The 21,641-nt window shown below is 42.0% G+C and overlaps 1 protein-coding gene across 11 annotated transcripts in view; it reads right to left on the bottom strand.

Annotated features, from left to right (window-relative positions):
- The window catches only part of L3mbtl3 (L3MBTL3 histone methyl-lysine binding protein), a 101,576-nt gene that overhangs the window by 2,724 nt on the left and 77,211 nt on the right, over positions 1-21,641 (bottom strand). For all 11 annotated transcript variants that reach the window (XM_030245082.1, XM_006512735.4, XM_006512732.4 and 8 more), the window contains 4 exons: positions 15,457-15,609; positions 5,596-5,675; positions 2,754-3,229; positions 2,433-2,495 (listed from right to left, as the gene is read on the bottom strand). In XM_030245082.1, coding sequence (XP_030100942.1) covers positions 2,433-2,495; positions 2,754-3,229; positions 5,596-5,675; positions 15,457-15,609 — 772 coding nt within the window. The remainder of the gene's footprint in view (positions 1-2,432; positions 2,496-2,753; positions 3,230-5,595; positions 5,676-15,456; positions 15,610-21,641) is intronic.

A 21,641-nucleotide genomic window follows, 5' to 3' on the forward strand; every position in this document is an offset into this window, starting at 1 on the left:
TGCAAATGCTTTTCTTTCCGGTCCCCTCCTTAGATGAAAAGTTTCATTACAGACTAGGACACTTTGAAGCTCAAAGCCACAACTTGATGAAAATGAAATTTGGTTTAGTGAAGTGACAAACAAAACAGGCATTGTTTTTAAAATGACTTTCAGCCTTTAGGGAATTGCATGGTCTTATAGCACATTAATTAACTTCTCCTTCAATTTCCCTATTTTGAATTAAGACATGGCACATGCCTTGTTTTCTGCCTCAGAGTAACGAGAAGCTCTAACCATCATGATTGGTTAATGGTGGCTAAACTGTGTCTTCTTCAAATTCTTTGTGTTGTTTTGGTCTTGTTTTGTTTGTTTTTGAGACAGGGTTTCTCTACATAGTCCTGGCTATCCTGGGACTCTTTATGTAGACTAGCTTGGTCTCGAACTCACAGAGATTCACTTGCCTCTGCCTCTAAAGTGCTGGGATTAAAAGTATGCACTACCATGCCAGGCTGAAAATTCTTATAAAATCTTTATTTTTATCTTATGTGTATTGGTGCTTTGTCTGATGATGTATGCCTGTGCACCACATGTGTGCAGAGGCTCTGGAGGACAGCAGAGGGTGTCTGGTCCCCTGGGACTGGCATTACAGACAGTTGTGCACCTTCATGTGGGTGCTGGGAACCTTCCCAGGAGCCTCAGGAAGAGCAGTGCTGTTAACCACTGAGGCACCTTACCAGCCCTTCTTTTGCAAATTCTTATCTTGAATTCCTCAGAATTGGAACTTATTTAGAAATAGTGTCATTGCAACTGTAAGTAGTAATTGGCTAAGCTAAGGTCACACAGGTGAGCTGAGCTCCGGGTCCAGGAGCTAAAACTGGAAACAGAAACAAGCCCAGAGGAAAACAGAAAAAAAATTATCTATAAGTCATAGGAGAGGCTAGCATAGAACTTAGAGGCTGGTTTCTAGTCTTGCTTTGAGAACTGTGAAGCAATACACTTCTACGATTTATGATAATGTGGTATGCTTTACCATGGTGGTCCCACTAAGCTATTACAATTCTGAATTCCCCAGAACTAATTAACTAATTACAAGCATATAAGTAGCTGGGTTTAGCGGTGGTTTTTTTTTTGATTGTTTGTTTGTTTGTTTTTGTAATCTTCCTCATTCCACTAAATATAGAAGAAAGGGTTGTTGAAGTGGCTCATTGGAAAAGCTTAACAACATAAGTTTCTTTTCTGGGACCACATGGAAAGTAGAATGCACTCATGTGGTCCTTTAACTTCCACCTACATTCTTTTATTGAGAGAAAAAATTACAAAAAATACTGGAGATGATGTGGGAACCAGTACCCACAGCTGGCAACAGTGAAGACTGGTGGCTGCCATATTGAAAATCAGTGTGGAAGTTTCTCACGACAGAGATAAAAATATAATCACTCTAAGACCCAGCTACAAGCCTCCTGGGTACATAAAGGACTCTACATCCTAACAGAGATACTTGCAAATATATATTGTTGAGTACTCCTAATGTCTATATGTCCATCAAAAAGTAATGGGAAATTAAAAGCTGGACATGCATACAGTGAACTCTTATTTGGCCACAGCAAAAGATAAAATTATAAAAATTTCAGGAAAAGCCATTGAGTCTGAAAATTAAGTAATGTAACCTAGCCCAGAAAGTTGAATACTGCATGTTCTCAAATATACAATCCTAGCTTGTGATCTGAAGAAGTATCAAAGAAGCAGGTCAGAAAGGGTCATAGAATTCCTGTGACATGAAAGCCAAATGAGCAATACTGGGGGTAGAATGGGACATTCCGGTTTGGGGGTGAGCAGGGAGATGGGGGACCCTGTGTGGAGAGGCATCAGCCAATAGTATATATGAAAAGGCCATAAGGAAACCTTTTATTTTGAATACTAATTTGAAATAAATAAATACTTTTAGAAAAGATAGTCTGGGAGGTAGACAATGATAAATTCCTGCTCTTACATGTATTGCTGAGACACAGGAGAGAGACAAGACTGCTCCTGGCTTTAGCACTACTCTTTATTCTGAGTATTAGATAGAATTCATGTTGATATTGTTAAGATGATAGATAGTATCTGAAATTAAAGTAATGAGAAAATTTTACCACCTTATCAAAACACTGCTAATGTCTTCCTTTGATTTGTTCAGTGCTGCAAACTGTATAAGAACATGCTGTAACATTTTGTGGGGAGTCTAGGGAGATTGTGTGTGGTCATGAAATACCTCATACAAATTTTCCTTTGGAGCTTCTGTAAGACGTTTTAACTTAAGTGGTTAATGCTGCTTGTAATGCAACTACACACCATATGTCTACTTTGATGGAACTTATCTCCTTCTGACTGTTAATTTAGCACATTTCCCCACTGACACATCTCTGTGCTTTGGTCCCATCAAGAAACATATTGTAATATAGTAGGATACTTACTTCATCCTTAAACACCTTTCCATGTTCTTCACACCCAGGCAAGCTCTGAATGAATTCTGACACCTGTCAAAAATAATATCAAAATTCCAAGTTGAAAAAAAAAAGTTGGGATCCAAATATTGCAGGTTCAAAAATATTTAAACCATACACCTAATGCAATTCCCTCAAAATGAAATTTCTCTTATAGGAGAAACAAAACCCTGAAAGATGAAATACTACCTACAATCTAAGCCTTTATCACACTCAAGATGCCAATATCCTTGCAGATGGTCCTGCAGACAAAAATATGGCAATGAAACCAAGCAGCAAAAACAAGCATACCTCGTCTGTGCTCCATTTGGAAACTCTACTAGCTGGGATACCAGCGACAGTCGGAAGAAGCTTGCTCTGCTGCTCCCAGCGCAAGGGCAGACACGGAATGGGAGGCTTAAAGGAGAGAAATACTGCTGAGCGTCGCTGGGCCTGCTGCTGGGTCTGGGCTTGCTGCTGGGTGGGCTGAGCCTGTTGAACCTGCTGAGGCTGTTGGACGGGTGGGGCCTGCTGAGGCTGCTGGGCCTGCTGGGGCTGCTGGGCCTGCTGAGCCTGTGGAGCCTGCTGGGCCTGCTGGACCTGTGGCGCCTGCTGGGGCTGTGGAGTCTGTGGGGCCTGTGGAGCCTGCTGGGCCTGCTGGGCTTGCTGGGCCTGCTGGGCCTGCGGAGCCTTCTGTGCCTGCTGAGGAGGTTGAGCATGCTGCACTTGCTGCACCTGCTGAGGTGGCTGACTCTGCTGTACACTAGGGGTAGGCTCTTCCCGAACAACTGGTAAATGGAAAAAGAGAAAATCTGTGTCTGAAAGGCAGTTGAACGGCCCCAAGTGTCATGCATCCCACTGAATAATGAGACCAGGGAGGTGGACAATGTCACACTCATCGAGTAATGGTAGTCTATTGATGTTTGCCATGATAAATAAATGATATGTTCAATGTACACACACTACTGACAGCTATTACGTGTTGCTCAATGGTGCATTATCTTTAATGCTCAAGATAATTGTGACTCAGAACAGAACCTCACTCTTGAAAAATTCTGTTGTGTTCCATCTATACATTAGATGATGTAACGGTGCCAATCTGCAGTATTGCAACTCTGTTTACAGGCAGTTGCTACTTCTGACTTGTCCCAGCCTTGGTTTAATAGAAGTTAATTCTCATATTGTCATTATATAGTCATCAGCTGTTTAGTTTTTTAGCAGTTAACTGAAAAAAATAGACAACCCATAGACTGACAGAAAATATCTACATTATACAAATATCAACAACAAATAATAATAACAGCAAACAAGCAAACAAACAAACAAAAAAAAAACAAAAAACAAACCCCAGGCCATAAGAAAACAAAAATCCAGCTAATAAATGTGCAAAGGAAAAGAGCAGACAATTCACAAAGGAAGAAATAAAGTACCAAACGGACACGGACATGAAAAATGCCGAACCTCACAAGGCATGAGAAAGATGCAGGTCAAAAATGCATGGAGATTTCATCTCACTCTGTGCAGAATGCCAGTTATTAAGAAACAAAACAAAACAAAACAAAACAAAACAAATAAAACAAATCCAGGCACAGTGTGGACAAAAAGAAGCTCTTGGACCCTGTGGTGAGAATCAGGCTAATCCTATGGACTTAGTATGGAGTTTTCTTAAAGATGGCCCCACACTGGCTATTACTCAGAGGACACCAGGTGACGCATTAGAGACACTTCCACATTGGTGTTTACTGAAACACTGTTCACAAGAGCTTACCTATGGAACAAACTTAGGTGTCCCGCAACAGAGGAGGGGCTAAGAAAAATGTGGAGTGTATGCACGATGGAAATTTAAAGAAAGATGACATTTGTCATTTACAAGAAGATGGCTGCACAATCACAGCCTCTATAATACTTTTTCCAGATTTCACTGAATTTTGGGTTATCTTACTTCTGCTGTATCTCTATAGAAAATCAAAATCAAACTTAGGCCACCACATTTATTATCCTTCTTTTTAAATTACTTAAGGCAAAGAACAAACATAAGCCACCACATTAATTTTTATTCCTTTTAAATTATTTAAAACTGTTTTGCTTAGCAATTAGGATGTGGGGCTTGACAAAGCTCTGTAGCAGAGTGTTTGCTTAGAAAGTGCAAAAACACCAGTTTAACCTCCAATACTTAAGGGAAAAGTGGAAGAAGGTAGATAACCTAAAAACTTAATCCCAGATATCCCCAAGAGTTTAGCAAGCACTTGAACTAAATATATACACAAGGGTGGCTTAGACAAATGGCAAGGTTTTGCTCTATACTAGAGCAACAGGATAGATTGCTCTATAATTTGTGTTCTGATTGCTTGCCATATGTAAGTCTTTTACAGGTGTGTGTCCTAGTCCACCTTCTGCTTGCTTGGATACGTTAACACTGGCATCTCACTCCATCAATACAGTTCCATCTACTTTCAAATGGGGAATAATGTGCCTCACAGTTCATTGCTAGGGCTCTGCGTGCTTCATAGGAAAACCAACAGTCACTCTGTCAGGTAGCTAACATGAAGTTCCAGCATTAGGGATGGCTGCTGGAGTCTTTGAAGATGATACTGTAAACATATACCACTCTGATTCTACTAGCACAGTGCGACTTAACCTTCCTAATGCTGTGACAGCTAACTCCAAGCAGACACTTGTTCATGTGATTTTCCTTTTCATTTTGTGCTTCTTTTACAGCAACACCATAGTCTGTTTAGATTTCAAAATACACTTGAAGCAAGTGTAGCTAGCAGTGTGGCAAGAATCAAAGAGAACCTCTTTGCAAACCTTACATCTGCTATTGAACCAGTGTGTGATAGAAACTATAAGCACAGGCTACAGGTAAATCTGTTATTGCAAGTTCCTCAGTGTCTGCATCCTGAGCAACACCCTTCTCTTGGTTTCCAGGAAGGGAAAAACAAACCAAGTTTATCTCCAGTAAAATGTGATTATTGTGTTCCAGTTGTTTCTATTTACTTTTGCTTATTCTGTGGTATGGGAGAGTCAAACCCATTGTCCTATGGATTCTAGATACTCCACTGTCTTGGAACTACATCCCTGGGCTACAGAGCAATTTATGGTTCTCGAATATTTATGGCAGTAAGCAACAATGTCATGGTAATGTAATGGCTACCTTTGGCTTCGGCTGATGTCTTTACTTCATTTTCTTTTTTCTTTTCAGAATCTTCTTTGAAGTTATTGGCATGCTTTTCCCTGAGAAAAACAGCTATGTCAGTATTTTATGACAGAAGAATTTTAAAGCATTTCAGAACAGCATCTCAGCAACTGTTTTTCTTAGACCACTCGGCCATTCTGACGGCGCAACTGTTTTTCTTAAAGTAAAGGCTAAAGCAACTGACACCAACAGCAGACTTAAGAACCCACTTTCTTCATGTTCACTTAGGTAGGTTTTTTAATGGTGAGAATTCTATGAAGATGAACCACTCAGGAAGACATGGCTACTACACATTCCAACCACAGCTTGGACTACACCTTCAGGAAGAATAACATTTGTACTCATTGGTAAGATTCAGAAAACAAAAAACAAAACAAAAAACAAAATGTCTCAAGTCTGTATCATGTATTTAATTAAATCACTCTACATTCCTCAGCACTAAGATCTGGGGTTGAAATATGAACTAACCAGCAGTCCCAGAGCTCCCAGGGACTAAACCACCAACCAAAGAGTACACAAGGAGGGACTCCTGGCTCCAGCTGTGTATGTAGCACAGGATGGCCTAGTCAGTCATCAATGGGAGGATAGGCCATTGGTCCTGTGAAATCTCTATGCTCTAGTGTAGGGGAACGCCAGGGCCAGGAAGCGGGAGTGGGCGGGTTGGTGAGCAGGGGGAGGGGGTAAGGGCAGGGCGTTTTCAGAGGGAGACCAGGAAAGGGGATGATATTTAAAATGTAAATAAAGAAAAGATCTTTTAAAAGAAGCATCTGGGGTTGGAGCTGAGACTGGCCCACTGGCATGGATTCCAACACTGGGCAGCTTTTCCTGGTGAGGTCATTTCCACTGCAGTGAATTCACCTCTTTCTGAGCAGGAGTGAATTAATTCTTAAATAAACAGGCCTTAAATACTCTAAATGGAAACAATTTATTAGAAAGTTTAATTTGAAACTCCGACCCTGAAGTTAAGGACAAAATTTGGTTCTTTTAAAGTAAGGAGCTGGGTATGTAGTACATACACTTTTGAGAATAGAAATTTATGGGATCTAAAATCGTTTAGTGTAATGTATCCCTTTCCGACGGTCACCATAAAGCATAGTCTACAGTGTTGTAGTGTGATATCTGGTTGCACAATGTAGAGCCTTACTAATAAGGTCCAAGAACAAGGCAAATACAATTAAACAGATTAGTCAAACACAAAACAAATTCTTAGATCTCGCAAAGGCACAACTCCAGTTGAAAGTCTGCTATAGTAACACAACGAAACGGTCAGAAGAAGCATGCAATAAATGTTCACAACATTCTACAAAGATCATTTTCAAGAATACAAATGAAATCTCACTTGAACCTGAGCTCCTGGCTTAGTTTCTACTCTGACATTCTTGTAACTGAAGACTAGCACCTGTTTGAAAATGAGGAGGAATCAGTTTTTATGTGGTGCAAATATTTTCCCAAGACATTCAGAGAACTCCGAATGAAGACTTTGAGGAACCCACGTTCCTTCAGAACGTCCTGAACCTGTTCAATCTAGTACTGTGCCAGGTTGCCAGCTAGAGGCTCTTACTACCCATGAGAGGGTGAGCTGATGGTTGACAAAGGGCCCGAGGTACTGATGGAAAATGTCCTCCACAGAAACAGTGGAGCAACCAAGCACCATTACACACACTTGTAATCCTAGCTACTCAGGAGGCCAGGACAGGAGATTTACATTGTAGAGTATGCTCAAAGCTAGCTTGGACCTGCATAGTGAGGACCCCACGCCACCCCCATAAAAAAAAAGAAAATCAAAAAAACCAAACCACCAAACTAAAGCAAACCAAACCACCAAAAGTACAGCTCAGCCAGATACTTGGTACTACAATCCCTGGTACCATAAAAATAAGCAAAAGCAAAGTAAAAGACCCATAAAACTAGGCCAATGAAGTCATACTTCCAATGACATGTCAAAGTCAACTTGCTACATGCTAAATGGACTCAAATTTCTAACTTGTTTGAACTAAGCCAGAAATAGTTCTTTGTGTCTACAAAATCTATCCCAATATTGTGACTAGTGAAAAAAAGAGTAACTTGATGTCTATATTAATAGTGTTAGAGAAAAAAAAATCACACACTATCGTGAAATAATTAAAATTAGAATCAAAGAAATAAATTCACAACTTCTAGCTCTTGTAGGAGCTAGGAAGGGAAGTTAGATTTAAAAACTGATTGGACTTTTCTGAGTTTGTATGGTTTCATGAGCAGAAGTACCTGACAACCAAAGTCACCTTCTTATTGTTTTAATAAAGCATAAATACTCTTCAAAGTAAAAAAAAAAAGTTAAAGTTGTTTTAAAGTAAAAATACCTTTGGTCCTGGGACTTAGGAGGCAGAGGCAGTAGAGCTCTGAGGCCAGCCTGGTCTACAGAGTATGTTCCAGAACAACCAGGGCTACACAGAGAAACCCTGACTTGAAACACCAAAAACAACCAAACAAACAAAAACAACAAAAAGGCTACTTAAACATATGAAAAACTCCTTTGTAGTCTATGTTCAATACAATGTCAATTATTTATGTCTTAAAATGCAACAAAAACATCTTTCTAAAAAGAGCAAAGGTAGAAAAGAAAAACAGTATTTTCGAGCTAAAAAGTTCCTTTATACCCAAATCTGCCAAATTGTACCCCGAAAGAAAAGCAAAATGACCAGCTTTCCAATTCCCAAGTATAACCCGTGACTGTTCATCAAGTGAGAATCACAGAAGCCTTACAAGTAACTATGTGACAGGCTCTCCTGGGTTCACATGCGGATTCCTTAGCTGCAGTGGGAGTGGATGGAGCCTCAGTCTGCTAGAACGAAAGCAGTCAAGCCGATGGACAAACAGAACCGGTGATGAGATGAGGCAACTGAGGTCAACAGAACCCAAGAGAGAGCGCATACAGACATGAGGGAGGGGTAGGGCAGCATCCTTCCGAACACGCTACAAGCCAAACACCAGCGGAGTAGCTGGCAGCTTAGATGGTCTGTAGCACTTCCTGGGGTTAGGTCTGGTATTTTATACACTAAAACATCATGCCTACATTTACAGGGGCAAGGACAGAACCAGGTCTCCCCAAACACCAAGAATCTATAAATAGAACCAAACTCTTTAATGCTTACACATGGGTACTCCAAAATCAAATGCATGCCCCTGTTCCAGGATGGTAAAGAGTATGCTTCATGCCACATGCTTATTCTCAACCTGCCTTCCTTGAGAACGTTGGGAAGGAAGTCTCTGCCTTCACGTTCCTAATTACCTTACATTTTATTAAAATTTCTTTTCTTAATTGGGGGACCAGTATTCCTCTCCTCTAAGAGGTGAGGAATCCCTCTATCCCAATTTCTGGACCTCTGTTAAGTTTCTTCCTGTATACAGAGATGAAATCCTCGTTACAGAATTCTCAGCAGGACACTCTTCCTGCCTGATCTGTGCCACAGAGTGGACAGACGAAGGGAGAATGGAATACCCAGCTCAGAGACTAGTGGTCACTTGTGACTTGTGGACTGGCAAAGACAGTCTGTGGAAAAGAAAGAAGACCCAGGAATACGTCTACCTGTGTAGTGGTACTCCTAGGACAGACGAATATGACCATACTACAATTTGAAAATTCTGGGAAAATATATTTTCTGTAGCCAAGTACAAGATGGACTCTTGACAGATTAAAAAATATAACAGAAAATATTTTATTATGATGTTGCTTAGCACAAAAGCTTTTTGACCTGTATTCTCATGTGGGCCAACAGTGTGACTAAAGTAAAAAGCACACGCTGTGGTTCCAAGTGTGCCCTTGGCGGGGAAACGGACCTTGTTCTGGTTTCAGCTCTCATCTAACTAGTTTTGCATGGGAATTAGCAGTAAGTGACTTAACTTCCCAAATTCTCAGTTGCACCACTGACAGAATCGAGATAATCAATACTAATGTGACACCCTGAAGACTGAATAAAATGTATGTAGAACGTGCCTAGCACAGGGCCATACACCAAGCGGGAGGCTGACCTGTGACAGCTTTCCCTAGCTACCATCCCCTTCTCTGTTAAGATAAAATTGCTTAGGCAATTTTTAGGAGAGATGCTTTCTTATACAGCAGACCTTGAAGTAATGGTTTCCATAGCCAGACAGCTAGACAGCTTGGGTTATAAGCCAGGTCTTGACTAGCTGTGTGAACTAAAACCAAGACAGGGGATGGTGGCACAAGGCTTTAGTTGGGAGGCAGAGGCAGGGGTATCTTTGAGTTCAATACCAGCCTTGCTTACATAGTGAGTCCAGGTTAGCAACGGCTTACAAACAAAAAATAAAGGTAAAGGCTGTGAAGGTAGCCGGCATCTTCAGCACCTAGGACAATAAGCTCAAAGAGTACCCTGAGCGGGCAGTTGTTTCTCTTGGGGTGTTAGAATTTTCAAGAAGTAGTTTATTATAAGATTTCTTTAGCTTAAGCTAAATACAGCCTCAGCAAACGCTTCCTCAAGAGAGCCCGCTCAGCTTTAATTAAGACAGTAGAAGCTGCTTTGCTGGGGAAGCAGATTTTCCTGAGTCAGACACCTCTTTCCCTATAATTATGTGGCCCATTTTCGGTGTCTTACTATCTTCCCTGGAATCACGCCTGTGGTAAATATTAGGGAGACAAACATGGGGAGCTCACGTGCCCAGGAAGACAGGTGGCAACTGAGGGCAAGCAGCTTATTTCCTCCAGAGGACTGCAGGTATGTCTAAGCCAGCCCCAGTCTACTGAGAATGGCATTGAAAAATATTAAACAGTAAGTTATTTTGCCTCCATTCAGGGAATTGTTATTTTTAGCCACTTCTCTAAATCCAGTACAGGAAGACAGGATGTGAGACGTAAATAGAAATATGTCTGGGTTAATCACTTATAAAAACTGGGTTGAATGGTAAAAAGTTAAAACCCACTAGGACTTTTTAAATTTTCTGGGTTAAAATCATTCATAGATAAAAAGCAAAGATTAAGAACCTCAGGTTATTGCCTTTAGCCTCAACACATCTTCTACCGATGTAGATATTTGTCAAGCAGCAGAACAAAGACGGTTTCCCTTCAAAGGGATTCCAGACAGGTGGTGACTGAAACACCAGGTTACGTCCTTGTCTCTGGGTCCACCTTGGAACACAGAATGTTTAGGGCTAAGCTTCATTGGTAATAGCTTAGCAATAGTTTTAATGAACCATGGCTCCATAAACAAGACTGAGAGGAGATAAACGTGGCTTATGAATTTTCTAATGACTAAAACTGAAGCAGTCTGACCAACAGTCCTCTAAAATTATAATTTAACATGTAGAACATGGGTGGGCGAGGGAACATAATAAATAGCAAGTGTACCGAGTATCAAAGGTGTAGTATCAAGATACCCAAGAAAAAAATCACTAGACAAATGAACACATTGACACTTAATTAGTCAATTTCCCCATGAGACGAAAGTTCTACTCAGGAAGATGCACTCTCATGGGGACTCTTGAGTCCTCAGCACTGGCTTGCTGTAGAAAAGACAACAGACATCGCCGATCCTCTGCTCCTAATGGGAAAGTCTCTTGAGTATGAATTAGTGATGTTCAAGAGGTAAAATGAGATCTGTTACAATTTTGTTCCGACAACTTCACGGACACTACCAATAACACTCATCTTTTTCTCACACTTTCCGTGGTCGCCTTGGTGTCACAGTGGGTTGGCATCAGGACTGTAAGTGTTTCAACTCAAACTGAGTTTCTCTCTGGTGCACACAACAGCTACACAGTTCAGACTCAGCTCCCAACAGCTGGGACACTTGAAAACTTCCACAGCTCCTAATTTGTACCCAGAAGACTTCTAACCAGAGGAGAGAGGCTCCGGGAGCTTGGAAATGCTGCTCAGAGAGATAACTCTCTAGTCCACACCAGGCCCCAGGACCAGAAAGCCATACCTCCCCAAGACTGCTCATTAGCATTTTGTAAACATTTAAAGTATGGCTTTAATTAGCGCTACACTGCTTGGTGTGAACATTCAAAACGCACACAGATACACACACACCATCAGGCTTTTTGTTTTCCTGGTTCCCTATCTGTTTAATAGGGTATAGATGAGGTTTTGGTACGACTGGCAATTTATGTGAAAAACATAAACCAGATTGATGGCAGGGATTCTTCTACCAAGCACTCTAATTCTCAGGATAGAAGCACAAGGCCTACAACTGAGAAGCCATTGTAAGAGCCTATAATGAGCTGCACGGACTGAATTGTTTCATTAAATTAAATTTAGCAGTGGCCACTTGCCTTACAAGGAATAGAAACAATTGCCAGGCATTTTAAAGATGCTTCATTGTGCTTCTACGATTCTATCTAAGCAGGCTTCGGCAGAATGGGGTTTAAAACACTCAAAGATTCCTTAATAGAGAGAGCGTCTGATTTAGGCGAACGGACGTGCAGCTGCAGACAGACTTGATGAGACTCAGACTACATGAAGAGGATACCTCATGCTCCCTTCCAGGGGTTGCTTACAAGTAAACATTTCCAAACCCAACACAGAAACCACCTGCTGAGTGTGTGTCGAGGGGAAGGATCCCTGAAGTGCACTTTGTATTTCCGGACTCAAAAGTCCCATTTTAAATAATCAGATGATTCCATGCAAATCAAAGTTCCAGACCTGAGTTTTATTAAAACATACAGAGGAATACACACATATTCAAAATCGCATCACTTGTAGACTATGTAGCGCCTGGCACAGGTGAATGGGTACAAAGATGGTGCAATAGCTCCTATCAGTACATGGCCCATTCACATCCCTGACCACTGGCTTCCTCCTGATGCTCACATAGGATACTCATACAGGGCTGAGGCTCACTTGCCTCATCTGGAGGACTTAGGAGGAAACTGGTGTGGGGATAGTTCTATTCCCCTGCCCGTACCCAAAGCGGGCTCTGAAATGTGTGGATTACACACTTACCAGAATATTCCCAGCAAGTCTGTGCCATGCTGCCTGTAACTTTAACTGCCTCTGATGGCCTCTCCCACTTTATTCCTGCCCCCCTATGATGCTTCTTCAGCTCCCAAATAAACCACCTGCAGTCAAATCCACCTCATGGCTTGCCCAGGGGAGTGCACATTACCAAAGAAGTAGCGAAGGGCATCAAACACGTGAGGTGAGCAAGGACCACGGATGTTATGAAAACCATCTTGGTTAAGCAATCTATCTCATGTAGTCCAACAGTATTAGAGAAATTGACAAACCATGTTCTTACTTGTAGGAACACGGGTTGAGTATTTCTATTAAAAACAAAAAACAAACAACAACAACAACAAAACCTTTCCCTGTTGAATTTTTCTAATATCAAAATCTAAAATGTGCCCAAAGCAGATTTTTTTGAGTGGCTCTTGGAGCATTTCAGATTAGGAATGCTCACTCATAAAGTCTAGGCAAATAAATTTTTTTAAATTCCATTTTTGAAACAGTATGATCCCAAGTGTTTTGCACAAGGGATGGTCAGCCAGGCCCATGAAACAAGTGAACAAGCACCTAGTCCTCTTTCAGAAACACTCATAAGGACTATTTAATAAGGCTCTCAGTCTGTGGGTTGTGACTCCTTTGGGGGCCAAATGACCCTTTCACAGGGATCCTATGTCAGATATTTATATTATGATTCATAACAATAGCAAAATTATAATTAGGAAGTAGTAACAAAAAATAAATTAATGGTTGGTGATCACCTCCACATGGGGAACTGCATTAAGGGGTGACATCATTAGGAAGGCTGAGAACCATGGCAATGGGGCTTAGTTCTTATTAGGTACAGCCTGAAGAGCTTTTCAGTTATGTTCTTTACCTTTATCATCCTCATTAACTGTGATGGTTTGTACACACTTAGCCCAATTAGAGGTGTGGTCTTGTTGGAGTAGGTGTGCCACTGTGGACGTGGACTTAAGACCCTCATCCTAGTTGCCTGGAAACCAGTCTTCTCCTGTTTGCCTTCAGAACAAGATGCAGAACTTTCAGCTCCTCCTACACCATGCCTGCCTGGATGCTGCCATGCTCCCACCTAGATGATAATGGACTGAGCCTCTGAACCTGGAAGCCAGCCCCAATTAAATGTTATCCTTATAAGAGTTGCCTTGGTCATGGTGTCTGTTCACAGCAGTAAAACGCTAAGACAAATATTCATACAAAAAGACTTGCTATCACAGTGGACGGTGATGATAATTTAATAAAAAAGCAAGCCCAACATTTTAAGAGTTATACAATGACTTATAAAGAATGAATTCTATCTCTTTCTCATCCCTTACATATTAAAACTAGGATGTTGGTCAGAGCTAGTGCAGAATGGGATAACCAAGAAGATGCAACCAAAGCAAAGAGGCTTTTGAACAATCTACAACTCTTTGCTGAATAGTTTTATGACACAAGTAAGAGGTATTTGGGGAGAGGGAACCTCAGCTGAGAAAATGGCCCCCACATCTGATTGACCTGTGGGCAAACTCACAGCACATTTTTTGGATTGACAGCTCAGATCACTGTGGCTCGTGACAACTCTGAGCTGGTAGTCTTGTGAGGTATAAGAAAGCCAGCTGAGCAAGCTACAAGGAGCAAGCTAGTAAGTATCTATCCTTCTGCAATGACCTCTGGCTCCGTTCCTGACTGTGTAGGTTCTAGCCTTGTTTGAGTTCCTGCCGTGAATTCCCTCGGGGATGTACTATGGGGTGGAATTGAAAACTGAAATAAACATTTTTGCCCCCAAGTTGATTTTGGTCTATAGTCTTTAATCACAGCAATAGAAACGCCAATTAAGACAAAGTCTGAAGTTTTAAGAACAAAGTTTCAGGGCTCTGAGAAGGCTAGAGTTCTGTCTACACTACAAGAGTGCACTCTGCCACCACTAACTCCTGAATAACGCCATCCTGAAGTAGATCACTGTGGCTGCAAGAGCTGGACTTAAGTACCTCCGGCCATTTCTCTCATAGTCAAGCATGACACACAAAAACAATAACAATGCACACATACACAAGTCAAAACATAACATTACGAGTTTTACAAAAGCTTGGCAGTTTCTTCAAAGAGTAAAAGCAGAGTGTCTTCTGTCTCCTCTAGAAACACCTTCCAGGCCGAGCGACACTCAGCTCAGGGTTGAACTTGAACTTGCTTACTTGTTTATTTGACATGAAACCTCACTATGCTGCTCAGCTGGATCTGGAACTAAGCAATTCTCTGGCTTTACTCTCACTTGCAGCTTGGTGAATGCTATCACTGCCAACTTCAGTTAAGAACTCAAGGATCCAGAAGATGGCCTAGTCGGCCATCACTAGGAAGAGAGGCCCCTTGGTTTTGACAGGGGAATGCCAGGGCCAAGAAGTGGGAGTGGGTGGGTAGGGGAGCAGGGAGGAGGGAGGGTATAGAGAACTTTCTTTCAGGATAGCATTTGAAATGTATATAAAGAAAACATCTAATAAATAAATAAATAAATAAATAAATAAATAAATAAATAAGAACTCGAGGATCTTAGGAAATTAGATTCTTAGATCTCTCGGTCAAGTATGTTTGGTCCGATGAAAGGCCTCATCCAAGTATGGATGTCTATGTTGTTTCTCAATAAATCAAGTGCTTTTCTCTTTTGTTTTGAGGCAGGATCTCATGTAGATCAGGTTGGCCTTATACTGTGTAGTTAACTTCCTGATCTCCTGTCCCTAACTCCCAAGTGCTAGGATTCTGGGAGTACATCGCCAACCTGGCTACATTTCTACCACAGGAAAATACCGCCACCAAATGTAAAGCATATAAGATAACAACATAGTCAGCGAGGGTGTTTCTGAACAATGTAAGTATCATCACTTGATTACCTGGTTTCAGGAGACGAGGAACTTTCTCTGGTGTCCATCCTTTTACTCCTTGGGAACGAGGGAGTAGTAGGTGGAGAGGTGTCACCACTTAGGCGGTCTGGGAAGATGCGTTCCTTACTCAGGTTGATTTCTGAATAGGGACAGTTGGCACCACTAACCGATGGGAAGAAGAGAAAAGCGCACTCCCATTAGATCATAATTATATCAATTAGAATTGTGTGCTAGTGAATGAAAGTTGAACCAAGTATGTTACATATGTATGTGTGTATCACACACTAACATAAATGCAGGGCTAAAGATACTTCAGATATATCCTCCCAGATGATTTAAGTTCATTCTGATAGAGAACATATCTGCACTTGATTTCAAGAAGGACTCTGCTGCAAGCTTTAAGACGAGGAACAGGCAGAGGAGTCATCTGGGCTTTTCAAAGACAAGGCCTATGCACATCTCTGGGAATAATCAGCTGCAAGAAATAGCCACTCTTGGGAGATTTTTATAGCTATTTAATTTCCTTTGTAACACTTACTAACTTTCAAGATCCCCACGGAACACTACTACCCCTGGGACTTCAGTTACAGCAGACTTCCTAGAGGATACACAAGTACTAATTCTAACCCTGCTGTGTAAAGGGGTCATGGGCCAACCTTTTCTATCTATAGTTAGAGGTTATACTCTCAGGGGTCATGTAGTCTCAGTTCTCTGCGACCTAGGCAGAAGAAACTGAGGTCACTAAGTCTTAACTTGGCATTAGCTTGCAGATACCTATCCTGAGCCTTAGCATTTCAGTCTCTCAGACATCTGGGCACCAGGTTTCTTGATACATCAAGCTCTACTGTTGACTTCCTATCTTGCCCCATTTGCTGAGAGAGGCCTCCTTAAGTCTGGAAGTGGTTTAAACATTAGGTACATTATATTAGTATCTTTTGTTTCCTTTTCTCCCAGTTTCTATGATAGTGGAATTATTAATAATCACCCAGGGGACCTTTTTAAATACGGTGTATATATTTTCAACTGAGAGAAGCTGAGGTACTCTCCTGAGGAAAGAAGAGTCTGAAATGCTCCCTGCTAACTCTAAGAGTGACCCAAAATTCATCACAGATACCTTGAAAGCAAAATGCAGACTTTAGTAAGTATGTGTTGCTCTACACTTGTGCCTTAAGCAAAACTGATAACACACAGTCACACACTAACATGTTATGTCAATATACCACATCAAAAAAACAGAACTTGACTGAAAGAAATCTTGATGGAGCTCGTACAATATATTAAGCACTGTGCGGTACTGATACACACTAATTTGATCTTCCCAACACCCAACAAAAAAGACGCTTCACATGACACACTAGGGTTTAAAATGGTTAAGTGACTTTAGTCGTCAGTTACCTCCTCATCAGCAAGTGCCTATCAATACAGTAGCTATTATGTTACTGACCTTTGCAAGCATTAGAAACGCAATAACTTTATAATAGCCAGAAGCTGGAAAGAACCCAGATGCCCCTCAACAGAGGAATGGATACAAAAAATGTGGTACATTTACACAGTGGAGTACTACTCAGCTATTAAAAAGAATGAATTTATGAAATTCCTAGGCAAATGGTTGGACCTGGAGGGCATCATCCTGAGTGAGGTAACACAATCACAAAATAACTCAAATGATATGTACTCACTGATAAGTGGATATTAGCCCAGAAACTTAGTATACCTGAGATATAAGATACAATTTGCAAAAAACATGAAACTGAAGAAGAACGAAGACCTAAGTGTGGACACTTTGCCCCTTCTTAGAATTGGAAACAATCACCCATGGAAGGAGTTACAGAGACAAAGTTTGGAGCTGAGACAAAAGGATGGATCATCTAGAGACTGCCATATCCAGGGATCCATCCCATAATTAGGCTCCAAACGATGACACCATTGTATACACTAGTAAGAGTTTGCTGAAAGGACCCTGATATAGCTGTCTCTTGTGAGACTACGCCTAGCAAACACAGAAGTGGATGCTCACAGTCAGCTATTGGATGGAGCACAGGGCCCCCAATGGAGGAGCTAGAGAAAGTATCCAAGGAGCTAAAGAGATCTGCAACCCTGTAGGTGCAACATTATGAACTAACCAGTACCCCGGAGCTCTTGACTCTAGCTGCATATGTATCAAAAGTTGGCCTAGTCGGCTATCACTGGAAAGAGAGGCCCATTGGACACGCAAACTTTATATGCCCCAGTACAGGGGAACGCCAGGGCCAAAAAGTGGGAATGGGTGGGTAGGGGAGTGGGGGGGGGGACTTTTGGGATAGCATTGGAAATGTAATTGAGGAAAATACGTAATAAAAAATATTAAAATAGAAAAAAAATGCAATAACGTGAGGAGGTGATACCTCACTACTCAGTGAGTGTTAGTGTAGGGAAGATAGGCAATGCCTAATCACACAAACAAGTGATGTAACGTACACTGAGAGAACACACAGGATGCTTCATTGGCAGTGAAGAAGGGCTTCCCTAGGAGAAGAACAAACCCCTAAGGGTCAGGACCAAGTTGTCCACATCTCTTCTCCACACTTAGGAGGAGGCAGTACAACAAATGAGAGAATGAGTCTGGCAGGGCTAGAAGCTGAGATGTCTGGAAGCAGGAGACACAGGGAAGGATGGAAGCACCAGGCAGTAGTTCAAGGTTGACCCAGTAGACCACAGTCAGTAGTTCAAAGCTTTATCTTGGATTCAATTTGAAGCCTTTGGGTAATCTCTAAATTAGAGAAGTGACAAGGATTGACATGAGTGTAGGTGACAGAAATGTAGGGAGGGTTAACAGATGGTCAACATCTTCTGCCATCCCATGATGCCCTGCAGGCCAAGAAAAAGTCTGTGATATGCAAGAAGCCAGAGTGGCAGGTTTATTGCTCTGTGTTTCAAGAACTTGAGGGAGAAGAGACACCAAATACACACACACACACACACACACACACACACACACATTTCTGAGATAAGAATGATTAGTGATAAGTAAATCTGAAGCAAAGCAATAATCCTGGACCGTTTACTATTAGATATTTAAGTAAAAATGCTTTTTGCCTCAGGGCACACGGCAATGAAATAGCTCAGCAAAATAGGTCTACTCATTTGATAACATGCATACTGCTTCAGCCAGTTAAGAAGAAAAAAAAATCTGACCGCATTCAAAATTCAAACACTGCATGGGATCCTGCTGGGGTGCCTGAACTAATCAAGAATTCATGAGTACAGATTTCCAAAGCCAGTTTTGCTTCATGTGAACAGAGACTCTGAATGATGCAACTGGTAGCTTAGTAAGGAGGCAGCCAGCCAGCTGTGGGCAGGATGCAGAAACCGGCTGGAGTGACAGAGTCCCCGGAACTACCTGAACACGAGGAGGTTGTTGGGTATGGCATGCATGTAGCATTCATCTTAGCCTGCCAACTACATTTCTCAGTTTCAGGGACTACAAACACAAACCCTGACCTGTCCTCTTTTCCTCAAGACAGAAACGCCTGGAAGGCAGCATCCTGTGGGCATTTGGTTCTTCAGCCACCCTGTACCTGCCAAGGAAGCAAAAGTGCTGTGCTGCTGTGTGGCGACCCGAAGGGACAACACTCTCTTTACTGCTGAGCTTCAGTTCAGGGAGGGTACAAATGTCCACTGAAGTCCTATTCAAATGTCACAACTTATCATCATCGGCAATTCTCCCTAAAACCATCAAAAATTACAGATAGCCAGTGCCTCCCAAGCTCTTGAGTTGAAGGACACGCTACCAGCTTCCCACAATGGAAAACCAAGAGGAATTTTGGAATGGTCTAGGTTTCTAGTAAAATACGGCTTCCAAAGCAGACAACTGTGTTCAAGCCCCTTGAAAACAGCCCTTCACTTCTGCAGTTGACTAGATGAAAAACTTGAAGATAGTCAGAGAAAGGCAAGCTGTTGATCATGAGCCTTGTTGTCTAAATGCCTCTTGTTTGTTTGTTTGTTTGTTTGTTTGAAAACAGATTGCCCTTGCTCATTGAATCAGTTGAAAGAGAAATAAACCGGCTTTCTGAAGAAATTCCCCAACGAGTGAGAAAATCTGCCCTACCAAGGCAGCCTGCCATGTGGTGGTCAGCCACAGATGTACGCCCAGCCTCTCTCTGCCTTCCAACCCTGAGAGAGCCTCATCCTCACACCTGCACAGTGTAGAGAGGAATGCCAGTTGGCTCCTGAGGTGGGAGGCAACGACTAAAGGGGATGTGACCACACACAGCCAAGCCCTGGAGCAAGAGCAGGAGAAATGCTTCAGGTAGAGTCGGGTGTTGCCTAGCATTGCTCTCTGTTGTCTCATCCATACATATGAAGAGCAAGCACAGGGTCGGAAAATGAAGATGCCTTGACTAGGGGACGGATCTCTTTCCCTAGCACTCATCCATACAACCTTGGTAGCAGTTCCAAGAGGGCGCTCACTTGACAGATTTTTTTTAAAAGAAAAAGAGGCTTCAAGGAGGACTTGTACAGTGTCCCTTAGTCCTTGGTGGAGTTTGATCATAAACACTAGCTCTTTTTAAATTGCTACACAATATTAGTCCGAATTATGGAAGAATTTCCTCATTTCTAATCCATGACAATGAAATTGATTTGAAAGAACCATCAAAGAGCTGTGACAGTCTGCCTCTTGCCCTGCACACAGCTCTGTGTTGCAGCTTTCTCTGCTAGGCAGGGTTCCAAGTCCTTTACATGAATTGATTCTTTCACCACGGCACTCCTACGCACACCATCACCACCTATGTTACAAATGAAGACATTGGCAGGGAGAGATGGAGTACTGTGCCAGGATTCCCAAGGCTTTACCTGATGTCTTTCAAGGCAAGCCAAGCTACAGATGTGAGTTTTTCCCCATCTTGTCTCCCACTATCTACCCCTTGGGGTATGAATTTCAGTGAAACTCATAAGTAGCTATGCTTTCAAGGACTTGCAGTTATCTCAAGTCTGTTGTTGAAAGGAACAAAGGAGCTGCAAAATTTGCAACGTTGGCAGAATCACCGGGTGTTCCGTTCAATTTTTCTCCCAACTATTCTGCCACGAAGTTTTAAAAGATTTAGTGTGTGTCTGTGTGTGTGTGTGTGTGTATGTGTATGTGTGTGTGTGTCTGTGTGTGTGTGTGTGTGTTGGGCTGTGCCCATGTGAGTACAGATGCCTACAGAGTCCAGAGGAATGAGCGCCCCCAGGTGGCTGCAGCTCCGACTTAGTAACTTTTAAAACTGTACACGAAGTTTGAAAACTCATCAGTTTATCACTTCTATGGAGAGAGCAGATTCTCATTGGCATTACCAAATTTTCTTGTTTTTCATGTACTAAGCTTTTAGCAACTAAATGTTGGTAAGGTTTGATTCCTTGGGGAATGTAAGCACTCCATCATGGGATTCATCTCTCCTCCTTATTCGTTCTCTCTCTTTCCCTCCTGCCTTAACTCCTTCTCCCCTCCAGTTATTCATCCAAAGTCCTGTCAGGAAAAGAAAGTATAGATCCTGTGGGTCTCTTTATTATGAAACAAATATTAGCAAATTGTTGCACACCGGGCACGTGACAGGTATTTGCTCCCAGAACGTCTCGGGGGGCTGTTTTCCTAATGGCATTTCCTGTTGAGATTGTAAGTAAAAACAGGCTGCCTTGTCTACTCCTATTCACTGTCATACTAAAGCCCTTTTAATGATAAATATCTGTCCTTAAAAATGAGGCAGCACATCCAGGTTAAGCACCTAATAGTTACCCTCACACACTACTGACAAACTTACAAGCGAGGCTATATCAAGTGGCTGCTCTGTACAAGAGCCTGATAGAGATGAGGAGACATGAAGGAAGGCCATCCTGGGCTGGACTGAATTCTGCTTCTAGCAACGCACCATTAAGGGCACTTCCTCAGCCGCTCAAACTTTCCCTCATCATCTATAAGTGGAGTTTAATTCACAGGCTTGCTGTGAGGGTTAAATACGGTCATACATAGGTCCTTGGAACAGTGGTTATGGCAGAGGATGCCAAATATCCTGCACATTATTATTACCTTAGGAACAAGGTATTTAAGCTCCACTGTGTAAGGAAAGGTCAGCAAAAACAATCGATATGAAAAACTCCATAAAACATCCTTGGCAGGGCTCTAGTCCTTCCAAAGGTAGCTAAGGCCTCCCTGACTACTACACACTCCCGTCCATGTG

Source organism: Mus musculus, chromosome 10 (assembly GCF_000001635.26).
Source record: "Mus musculus strain C57BL/6J chromosome 10, GRCm38.p6 C57BL/6J".
Taxonomy (NCBI): Eukaryota; Metazoa; Chordata; class Mammalia; order Rodentia; family Muridae; genus Mus; species Mus musculus.